The following is a 12,255-nucleotide window of genomic DNA, read 5'->3' as shown; positions in this document are numbered from 1 at the left end:
TGCCTTGCCTGCAAACTTCTATTCCTCATAAAACACAACATTAGTTTCCATCAGCTTGGTGAAAACTTGTCAATCACTTGACTACAAACCACAAACACATGAGTCCTTCGCCTTCCATTACATTGTCGTTTCCCCCTGGCAGGGATGCAACCAATCGCCCGGCCGCATTGAAAGCTGAGAAGATGGGAGGAGGAGGTCGAGGAGGAGGAGGAGGAGGAGAAAAAGGGCAGGAGAGCTCGCGGGAGCTTTTCCTGTCTCATCTGAAGTGAAGCTGCGGGAGAGGAGGCAGCGCGTTCATCCCAGGAGCTCACACACTAGAACCTTGTGTTAGAACCTCAGCAGCAGCAGCAGGGACCGAGCTGAGAGAAGCGATCGTGTGTGATCACTGGAGGAATCCAGGGATTATACAAACCTTGCATTTTACAACGCGCAGTTCCGTGCGTAAAAATGAGCCAGCTCTCCAGCGTGCGTAACTAACGTGATCAACTTGTGCTCGCGTTTTTGATTTTGGAGAAACGAAAAGAAGATTGGGATAATATCTTGATTTTTGCGCAGTTTTCCCCTGAGGACTGAAGACTGAAGAGGGAAAAAGTAGTTCTGACACGCACCGATCTGTCCAGGAGGGTTTTTTGGAGACTGAGGACATGAGACTCCTTGCTGTGTGCGCGCTGCTGCTGTTCAAAGTAAGCTACAGATATTTACTGATTCAGTTAAACGTGCACATTGTATCACTGTAACGCCGTTATAACCTCGTCATAACGCCACACTTGTTTGAAACTTTCCAAACGTTTAGATATCCCAGGAAGTGTGTTTTCTCACCACTGAGCCATATTTGATCAGTGTCGTGCCCCCTCTGTTCCTGTTGGCGAATATGTGGCCGGTTTATAACCAACAGGGGAAAGATGTCTGCTTCAGTCTCATTCTGTGTTTCTGGTTCTGTCTCTGATTACTAAACAAAAGTGAAACCAGACCAGTCCCTCACTTTGACTTTGTCTCTCAACCTTACATTCTGGAGTGTGGCCTAACTGACCTCCTCAATACACAGGCTCCTGTCGACCTCTGTGGCCATAAAACATCCTGGGAAAAATATGTGGAGATTCTTTGTTTTGTGTCTACAACTCAAACTGTGAAGTCAGTGTTCATATCCCCCCACCACCAACCCCCTACTCACATGACAAACTTCCATTCAGCAGACGCCACAGCCAGAATGAGCCAGACATCTTGGAAAATCAAGACAAGAATTAAAAAAACACCAAGGAGCTGCACAATTTACCATTAAGCAACCAGCCCAGTGTGATAAATGAAGTGTTTTTATTACGGAGCAATGATACTTCTGGTATTTGATAGCGTATCATTAGGACAGGATCAGTAGAGAAGAAAGCCCCCTGACTTCACAGTTGCAGACAATAATTTGAAACTCATCCACCTCAAAAATCCCATTGGGCTTGTAGACCTGTCCGGACACGCTCATCACTCTCAGAGCACTTTTGTTAGATCAAAGTAGGCCTACTAAGACAAAAAGATATGCATGGGAAACCTAACATGCTGTTTCTAATCTGATTTTCAGCATAAAATGTTCCTTTTTCCCCCTCAGAAAAGTTCATTTCTGCTGTCAAATGGTTCCCCTCATTACTCTCTGGAGGACATAGAGCAGATGTAGACTTGAGTGTTACAGTATCTGAGCACTCTCCTAATGGTTCTACTGGTTAATATGCTCCTAAGGGTCGTATTGCCTCAAGAGTTGCCACATTAGTTGCTTATACGGGAGCTCCATGTGAAAAAGTGGCCTTATAGCTCGCAGTGTTGCTGGGGTCTGGATATCCGGAGCAAAGCAATTATCATCATTTTCTCCCAGTTTATGGTGTATGTGTGTGTGTGTGTGTGTGTGTGTGTGTGTGTGTGTGTGTGTGTGTGTGTGTGCGTGTGTGTGTGTGTGTGTGTGTGTGTGTGTGTGTGTGTGTGTGTGTGTGTGAAGGGGGTTGGGGGTGACAGTGGCGAGGCAATGGTTTAGCTTGTTACCACAGTCATTTGAATTTCCATGCAGCAGTTAAGCAGCTTTCTTTACTTTAGAGGGCAGATTTCAGAGTCATTTTTGAAATCTCAGCTCTTTAGTTAAAGTAAAACATCAGTAGATTTAAAGAAGTCTCTGTTTTGGGACGATTTAGGATTCAGGATTATAGTGTTGGCTGAGCTTTCTGCTTGAAAGAGAGAAGAAAAAAGAGAAACACAGGCCCTTTGATTTGTCTCTTATCCTCCCTGTGTCCAAATGACAGTGATCAGTGCAGAGGCAACTTTCCCCTCATCTTGGGCCTTGTCTGCTGCATGGCTCCTGTCTGCTGCTGTCCCAGTCACATTGTGAAGACTCACGGGTCGGCGTCGTCACAGAGACACAGGGACAGAGAGAGCTTCCTTTTGTGCGTTTATTTTCACGCAGATTAGATTAACTGTGGAAAGTCCGGCCAAGGCGCCTTCAAATGTGGTCTCACTTCAGAAGGGCACAGGAAATGTCTCAGGCACCGAGGAGGCTGAAATGTGTGAGAGTGTGTCTGTGTGAGTGTGTGTCTTTGTGAGATCCGCGATGACTGAGTGACTCAGGCAGCCGTGGAGTTGAGAGCCCCATTGAGAGCAGTGCTCCTCGGTGGTCTGTCTGTTCTCACTGGGGAATCTCTTCAGATTGCAGCTTCTTTACCTAAATGGGAAAAAAAGCAACTGCAGCCTCCTGCTCTTCAGACTTCATGCCCCCGGGGGTGACAGAGGTCTGATGCATCTGAATGCTATCTGGAGGGTGTGCAGATAATTCATCTTAGCTGGACAATTAAAATGTCAGATCGTAGGCACCCCCATCAAATATAATAAAAAAGGCCTCACAGTAATCAAGATGAGGGTTGGGGTTATGGTATTTCTATTTAGGGGCCATGAATGTTAAATTGATAAAGTTAAATTTGTAGATTTTACCTTCTGGTGTTAAAAAAAGTGAAAAACAAAACAATGTCAGTGATCTAATATTAAGTGTTGCTCTTGCAAAAACCTCATTGCTAGCTACCTTTCTTTAAAATACACATATGTAAAGTAAAATAAGATTAGATAAGCTCAGATCAGATAAGGTCAAATAAACTTTATCTGTCCCACCACTTAGAAGTTTGCCATATTACAGCAATAAGGGGGATTTTTTAAAAATAAGAAACATTATTGAGAAGCATTAGTAATAGTAGTATTACATAAGTAATCAATTATATAATGTCACTATATTATATAGACAGTAAACAGAATGTGTACAGTATAAACAGGATCACACTTATAAGATGTACAAGTAACAGGCACAGATAGAAAAAGAGTGTATTGTTAAGAACAATGTTAAATCCAACCTGAGGGGATTTGTGAAGCAAGGCTGCGTTGATACTGTTTCCTCTGCATGAAATGAAAAAGGGTTTATGTCTCACTATCACTTTGATTAAAGATGAATCTAAATATTTGAATAAATATCCATCATGCTGATAAACACATAGTGGCACCCATATACAACGTGCTATTTCAATGTACACAGCAGATAAGGCCTCAGTCATCCCCACACTGACTAGATCCCTGTTCCCTCTCCTTCTCCAGTGGGCACTGACTAAACATCTCACTGTACGCTGGGCAGCGGGTAAAGTGCCAAACCATCGGCTGAGCTGCAGAGCTCCGAGCCCTGAAGGCAGGCTTACACACAGCTGCACCAGTAAACCCACTGAAGTCCAAGGTGGAGGTGAAAACAAAGCAGAGCCGCTGTCGCCAAATATTTATCCAAGTGTAGATTGAGAGCTGAGCTGGTGTTGGCAGATCAGAGTTAACACAATGCCTCTCTGCTCCGGGTTGTAATGGTCTGGGCCGGGTCCCAGTCTGCCAACTCCAGACATCCTGCCACTTCCTGCCTGCCGGACACCCTGCCACCCCCGACAAACGCTAATACCCTCTGATCTGGGCTCTGTGGCAGGCGTTCAGAAATCATCAGTCTGCTGCTCTCTGACTCGGAGCGTCGCAGTAAAACTGGGTGTTGTTTTTGGAACGAGGCGAGCCACGTTTCAAAGCTCGCTCCCCCCCGTCGTATCAGTAGGGTTGCAAAATTCAGGGAATATTCAAAGTTGGAAACTTTCCTTGGGAATTAACGGGAATATACGGGAATTAACAGGAATTAACGGGAATAAACTGGAAAAAACTGTATTTACCTTGTCATATACAGACATAAATATAAACATTTAGTTTCATAGGCTGATTTGAGCCCTGAGGAAACTTTAGGCACTTGACTATATGCTTCTGCATCGTTGTGTCATTCTTAACATAGGTCTTTGCACAGTATTTGCAAATGTACACAGCCTTTCCTTCTACATTGGCTGGGGTGAAATGTCTCCACACATGAGATAGTGCACGTGGCATTGTTCTGTAGCATAAGATGAGAAAAAAGTTCGTAAAAAAACACTAATGCAATGCCAGAGATATAAATAGTTAGCAAAACAATTGGAATCGTCTGTAAAAATATTTTAGAATTGATGTATAAATGAATGGAAATAGGCTAGATGAACTGATGAACAATCCTCAATCAGCATGCTAATATATTTCCCCCAGTCCTGCACACAGCAGGCCTCAATAGCCCTGCTGTAGAGTGAAGGATGCTGGGAGTTATCTGTGCATGTGATGGAAGAATGCACAGTGGAGGGTTGAAATTCAACATGCAGCTTGTGCTGCATTCCATACATCTTTAAAATAGAGTTTTGAATGATGTTTTTACTGCTCAGCGTTTAATTTGCGTACTTTTTTTTTTTTCAAAATTCCCCAAATTCCCGAGCCTAACTTCCCCTGGAAAGTATCCAGAAAGTTTCCAGAAATTTACCGGAAACTTTCAGCCCCTTTGCAACCCTACGTATCAGCATGGAACATTTCAGTGTTTCACGACCGGGACCATGGCACTGTCTCTGTGTGTGTGTGTGTCTTTGTGTGTTTCTTGGGGACTTTTCATTGGAGGCTCTACAGGTTCACGGTGTTCCTTGGCTGACTCCCGGGACATCAGTGGGTTTAGCTTCTCCCCTTTGCAGGAGGTTAGGAGTTGTCAGGACATCTGTTTGCTCTTGTCAGCCCCCGGGGCAGAAAAGGCCAATCTCCCCTCAAATGTGTGCATGTTTAAGATGCCGTTGTTCAGAGCCTGGAGAAGGAGGGGGGAGAGGGGGGGGGGTTTCATGAAATACTGACCTTCATAGACACACCTGCAGGGCTTGGCGACTTCAAAGGGCCCCCCCGCCCCCCCTCCTCTCACCCAAACAGACACTCACATGCTGGGCAGCCTTGGTTAACTGACACCCTCGCCTGGGGCTGGAACTGTCTCCTTTATGTACCCCCCCTTTCTTTTCTGTTGTTGTGAAGTAAACAAATATACGCCGTATTCACACACACACACACAGTCACACACACACACACACACACACACACACACACACACACACACACAGTCACACACACACACACACACATTCACACTGACTGGGAATGAGTGGGAGGGCGGAAGCTCTTTTTACTTCTTCCTTCCTTCGTTCCCGTGTGTTTTCCTTCACCCCTTTTTTTTGTCTTATTCTTTCCACTGGTCTAAAGCTATCTGATTAAAGCCAGCCACTCCTGTCAGGCACCAGCCCTGCTGCACAAGCCGTTAGGAATGTCTGATCTATCCCTCATGTCCCGACTCAAGCTGGGCTCTCCATTACCCCTTTGCAGATAAGCACTAGGAGCACTTTAAAGGGTGAAAACTGAGGCAGATAGAAAGATTGTTAAAAAAACAGTTCACCCAGTTCCCTGCGTCTTTATTTGCACAGGAGTGGGATGTGTGCGATCTCCTTCCCACACATGCTGCTGCCTGAAAAAGTTGAATATCAATCATGTAACTGCTGTGGGGAGAGCGAGGATCCAGAACACATGATATCGTGTCTTTTGTTCCTTGGAATAAAAACACATTTCTCACAATGTCATTTCTTTACTGCAGGTCAGCCTGGGAGATGCCTGTGCCAGTAACCAGTTTGCTGAGTCGGGCCAGTGCTGCAGTCTGTGTCCCGCCGGCTCCGGAGCTGAGGCACAATGTGGGAAAGAGGATACCAAGTGTGCAAAGTGCCCGAAAGGTAAGCAATTATGATCTAATGTTACAGCATCAATATCTACATGTTTCACCTGCCCTGTCGTTATCGCTGTCATCTGTCTAAACGGCTGGAAACATGTACTCAGCTCTATGTCTGCTGGGAGACTTTCGCTGATTCTGTAATTCGTTTCCCAGTAATTCAGGATTTTTCAAGACCTTATTTATATAACTTCTATTGACTTTTGGGTATTATTATAGGAGATGATTACATTATATCAGGAAAGGGGAATTACATTTAATGGCACAGACGGAACTCTACTGGTTTAAAGGAATCCTGTGATGTATTTGACCACTAGTAGTGCTACTGAGCAGTGTCATTATGAATGGATTGTCTTGCTTCTTATGCAAATTTTGCCAGTTTCAGGACATTCCAGTGATTGACAGTAACTAGTCAGCCAACCCGATTCTAAATGAAGCTGGTTTCGAAATACTTAAAAATTTGGCGCTGTAGTTTATTTATAAAGAAGAAAATGGATTCATCATGTTTGTAAGGCCTGTGGGATCGACTCAGTGGGTTTTGGCAAGAAACAATGGATGTAAACATAAATTTGTTTGTTTACAAGAAAACGCCATGGGGCTTCTTTCAGTTCCCAAAGTTTCCCACAAGAGAAATGACAGGGAAACTTCCCAGTTTTACATCCATTACTTGGTATTTCTTAAAATAATGTTTTATTATTCATAAATAAAATAATAATTATGATTATGATGCTAATTAATAGTGTAAAGATTCTATCTGGTTAGTTTTGGTTGATAAAGCTACATTTTTGATTTTCGATTGTTGTTCTGTTTTCAGGAACCTTTTCCTCCTCCGAAGGCCTCGGCCCGTGCCTTCCCTGCAGCAAGTGTCCACGCAGCGTCCCGACGGTCGCCTCTTGCTCTGCCGCCCAAGACGTGCAGTGCGAATGTGACAGCGGCTACTTCTTCGTGAGAGGGCGTGGCCTGTGCGCTCCTTGCTCCAAATGCACCCGGGGCGAGGGGGCCGTCCGGCAGTGTGGCCTTCAGGGAGACACCGTGTGCCAGATGTGTGGCACAGGGACGTTTTCCGAGGAGCACCTCAGCACCAAAGCCTGCCAGGCCTGCACCCAGTGCTCTGACAGCGAGGTGGAGATCCGGTCCTGCATGCCCAACTCTGACACACTCTGCATGGGTGAGTTGTGAAGGGGAGGGAGAGTGAGACAATGTAGATCAGACCACAAGCAAAATGATGTGATGCTACCAAGTATAACCACTGTTCTGGGTGACATGCTCCTTTATTATGATGCACAAGGGCACGACACACATTCCTAAATACAGTACAAATGCATAATTTAATCAAACTTTTTGAAATATAGTTAGAAAAAGGATTAAAATAGTGAAATTAAAATAGTGCTATGCTTTTTAAAAAAAACACTCTTTAAAAATAACAATCAGTTGAGTTCAAACCGACCCCAAGGCCCCTCAGTCTTCTTATGAAACCACGTTTAAATTCACTAGATCCGGATTTTTATGTGGACCTCCACCAGATTGCACACCGTCATAGATAAGTCCCCCAAACATGTCAGATTTGTTGAAAAACATCCTATCTCGCAATGGTAAAGGAACTGAAAAGGAGAAAAATCCTGTAATTGCCCCCAGATCCAGATCCACACCCAAATTTCAAGATTTCTTTTTTGACCCATGCCACATCTTTCCACCAAGTTTTGTGGTAATCTGTCCCTTAGATTTGTGTAATCTTACTTATAAACCAACCAACCAACCAACCAACCAACCAACCAACAAAAGGACAGGGGTGAAAACATAACCTCCTTGGTGAAGGTAGTAAAACATTAACTGCTTCACTTTTAGCCCTAAACATTCCATGTGATATATTTCCAATGCTTTGGGGTTGAGTGCCACAGAGGGGGCAGGTAAATCAGAGAGCATCGGAAGACTGATGATCCGGGAGTTTTAATGGGATTTGCCGTCAACGGGAGAAAAATATAGAATAGCGCCGCCGCCAGCGTTTAAAGATCTAAAGGAGGACAAGGCAGTAAAAAGTGAAAGATAAAAAGATAAAAGAATCAGCTCAAGGGGAGGGGGGGGGCAGGGAGTGGGAGTGGGAGTGCCTGTGAGCCCACGAGGACATGTGGTTAGCACCTGCATCCACACCTCGTCCGAAACACTCTGGAACACTTTAAGCCTGAAAAACATGAGCGGGCGAGAGAGAGAGAACAAAAAAAAAAGAGTGCACTTTTGTGCCGTAGTCCAATTGGTAGGAGCTTGACGGGTCCTGTAGGTTAACTGACCCCGAGGAACCTGAAGCACCAGGGAGGCTGCTGACCCCAACCACTCCACCGCCCGCCCCCAAACGGCTACATTCACTCTCCAGGAGTAAGGTCACATGCACACGCTCTCCGTGCACATGTCATGACCCTTTGAACCCTGGGAGATCAGAACTGTACGTTGTAGTGTTTGATCCCAAAATAGTCCGACCGCAGGAGGGACGACGAGGCAATGAACGGTTTCAAAACCACAGGGGGCCGTTTTGACTGAGGCTATCATTACCTCGAGCAGACGGGCCTCTGTCTATTTATTTATGGCACTAATTTACGCCGCACAAATGTGTTTCTGATGTGTATTCGTGCACATGCGATGGTACTGTACCTGCTGACACGTCTCTCTTCTTTATTCCTAATAGATAAGAAGCTGCACATTTTATCCCGACCTGCTGAGGCTGACGGGACCCGGGAAGCTCCAGGAGAGGAGGGGACAGAGGAACAGGAGGCCAGTGCTTCTCCCGGAACACCTAAGTTTTCTCCGGCGGATGAGGGAAGAGCCAACAACATTCTGGCTTATGTGTCTGTTCTGGCCGGCGTGGTGCTGGGTCTGATCGTTTATGTGGCTTATAAATGGTGAGTACTCCCCGGGGTTGGGTGCTAGCCCTTAGATGGATGTAATAATGATTTTAAGATTGGCCCTGGGAAGATAAATAGCGTAACTGACACTGTTCTCTTGGGTCTCCTCAGCTGGAGATCGTGTAAACAGAAGAAGGCTCTCTCTAAGGCCCGGGCGGCTGAGCTGGGATCATCTCCAGAGGGAGAAAAGCTCCAAAGTGACAGCGGGGTGTTTCTGGACTCTCACAGCCTCCAGGACAACCAGCTCAGCAAAGGTGTGTTACACAAAGGCTCTTTCAATCGAAATCAAATTAAGGTTTCTGAGATCTCAGCAAGTGTTTTTACCAAGGTTACGAAAACTCCTCACGCTTTATTAACTCTGCGTGCTGAAACGCATGACTGTGTTAGTAACTGTTAGAAGACAAAAAAGAGGATTAAAGTCAATTCAGAATTTTAACTGACGTTTCAGGTTTTTTTCAAGACTTTATTTATATTACTTCTATTGCCTTTTGGGTGTTGTTATAGGAGATTATTAGACTATATCAGAAAAGGTCAATTTCATTTAATGGCACAGAGAGAACTCTACTGTTTTAAAGGAATCCTGTGATGTATTTGACCACTAGTAGTGCTACTGAGCAGTGTCATTATCAATGGATTGTCTTGCTTCTAATGCAAATTCTACCAGTTTCAGGCTATTCCAGTGATTGACAGTAACTAGTCAGCCAATGCGATTTTAAATGAAGCTGGTTTCGAAATACTTAAAAATTTGGCGCTGTAGTTTATTTATAAAGAAGAAAATGGATTCATCATGTTTGTAAGGCCTGTGGGATCGACTCAGTGGGTTTTGGCAAGAAACAATGGATGTAAACATAAATTTGTTTGTTTACAAGAAAACGCCATAGGGCTTCTTTCAGTTTCCAAAGTTTCCCACAAGAGAAATGACAGGGAAACTTTCCAGTTTTACATCCATTACTTGTGGAACTTGGTATTTCTTAAAACAATGTTTTATTATTCACAAATAAGTCAATAATTATGATTATGAGGCTTATTATTAGTATTCAGATTCCATCTAGTTAGTTTTTTTTGATAAAGCTAATTTTAGTTTTGTTTCAGCAGGAACTAAGACCGACAGCAAGCAGGACACTCGTTCGTACATCAATCTGCCCCCCACTAGACAGGAAGAAGTGGAGCGCCTCCTGCAGGAGGGAGGGGGTCGGGGGTGGAGGCAGCTGGGTGCAGCACTGGGCTATGAGCCAGAACAGCTGGACCTGTTTGGGCGCGGAGAGGCCCCGGCTCATACGCTCCTCTCTAACTGGGCCCAGAAAGACGGCTCCACTCTGGGGCTGCTGTGTTCGGCGCTGGTCCGCATCGAGCGGCCCGACGTGGTGACCGGCCTCACCTGTCCCGCCCAGGGGGTCTCGGTGGTCTGACCACGTTTCAGCCACAGACCCGGGACAGTCACAGACTCGAGTGAAGAACTCTGACTGAAGTGACAAGGGAGGCACTCTTTGATATCAACACACTGCCACTGACAGTTTCATCACCTTGTTGGACACTTATTATTCAGTTTTTTTTTTTTTACATAAAACCTAAATGTATTCAAATGACACTTTACCCCAGTTTATGTCGCCGTTTGATTTTCAAAGGATCCCACTGCATGAAAGGATCTCCATGTATCTGTTACATCACCATTTACACAAATCATGGTCAGGACCATACGTTGGTTCCAAGTACAATACAATGGTCCACAAGTGGCAGGAAACAGAATACATGTGCTGCATGCGTTCTTCTTTATTTTCAAAAACCACTGTTAATTTGTTATTTGGACAGAAGTCAGATTGGTCCCTTCTCCGTCAAAAGAAAGCTTCCCTTCATGTTCTTTTGTAAACAAATACGCTTGGATCATCATGTTTCTAGCCTGGAAAGCCTCAATTTATGAATCACAACTTCAGCAACCACTCTGGTGTCGCTGTTGATATTTCTCCAAAAAAAAGATGGTTTCTTCCAACACCAGTGCTTTCCAGTACGATGTGATTTTCCCCGTCTGGCCTCATTTCTGCGCACGAGTTTGCTCGGGGAAAAAAGAAGAAAACTCCAAGAAAATAAACAAGGCTTTGATGTGGCCGAGTGACTTCTCCAGTAGGAATTGAGGGTTGAATCTTCCCAACCAACCCAACTTCGACACAATTGTTATTTTCTTTATAAGAACACTTTAAATATTTGTAGATAGAAACTTCTCACTCCTTTTTTTTTTTTGCTGCAGCCACTAAGAAGCCTTGGTTTTTATTTACACTGAGGTTATATCGTGCACCAGTGATGTTTCAAATATCGACAGAAGACGTGAAAATGAAGCATAAATATGAAAACACATTTCTTAGCTCTTTCTAATGTTTGTTTATGATTGTAAATGTCCTACGTGTTGATTTGTTGTGTGAGATCACGAATGAACTGTGAACACGTGAGAAAAGGAATGAAAATGAATCAATTTTCCCTACATTGAAAATACACAGCTCCATTTCTGTCAACTTTATTTTAGAAATTTGACAGAAAACCCCCCCCAAACAAAATGTTTACCATCAATGCTTGCGTCAATCACGCTTCTGTATTTATTTCATCACCATATCAGGTCTAAATCCAAATAAAATCTTTGAAAATGATGGACATCTGGGACCTTGTAGTTTCACCGCGGGATGGCCTCAGATTAATTTCTTTAAAATAATATTCATGTATGGTTTTCTGTATATATTTCCTGATGTTATGCCTCTGTGTTTTTGTAAGAGTTTTATTCATGTAATAAATAACTTTGATAAGTCAGTGCACTGTGATTGTAAAAGGATTCTAAATCCACCCAGTTAGTGTAGTTTCTTGGGGGTTTGTGATTTTGGAGTTGCTCAATTCAAGAAAACAGGATTCATATTTTTATACAGTAACAGTTAATGGTTTATCTAGTTTATAATAGATTCGTAAAAGTGAAACAATGAATAAATGGATTAAATAAATGGGGCACCCGAGTTCATGTGAAAAGGAACAACTCACAAACAATTCAGTGTGTGTCAATAGTTAGATTAATTTGGTTTAATTTGATTTAGTAAAAAGCTAACATTGCTTATATCATTCAGATACTGTGTGTTATGCCGCTGTTGTTGTAGCAACTACAACATAAAGTATTTTCATGCAATGGCAAGTTTTAATTAATCATTCTAAGAAATATGAATATAATTGCTGAGCTGAACTTCCACCAGAGGCCTATGG

The 12,255-nt window shown here is 43.7% G+C and overlaps 1 protein-coding gene across 1 annotated transcript; it reads left to right on the top strand.

Moving 5' to 3' along the window:
* The first annotated feature begins 304 nt into the window (after window positions 1–304).
* On the top strand, window positions 305–11,660 carry nradd (neurotrophin receptor associated death domain). Its single transcript, XM_061081660.1, has 6 exons — window positions 305–683; window positions 6,002–6,134; window positions 6,945–7,298; window positions 8,808–9,021; window positions 9,136–9,278; window positions 10,120–11,660. The coding sequence occupies exons 1-6, from the start codon at window positions 645–647 to the stop codon at window positions 10,431–10,433; spliced, it is 1,197 nt and encodes a 398-aa protein (XP_060937643.1). The 5' UTR covers window positions 305–644; the 3' UTR covers window positions 10,434–11,660.
* Window positions 11,661–12,255: the final 595 nt, after the last annotated feature.

The sequence above is a fragment of the Limanda limanda genome, chromosome 11, assembly GCF_963576545.1.
Source record: "Limanda limanda chromosome 11, fLimLim1.1, whole genome shotgun sequence".
NCBI classification, from domain to species: domain Eukaryota; kingdom Metazoa; phylum Chordata; class Actinopteri; order Pleuronectiformes; family Pleuronectidae; genus Limanda; species Limanda limanda.
The sequence above is the reverse complement of the archived record's forward strand: the minus strand, read 5'-3'. Positions and strand labels throughout refer to the sequence as shown.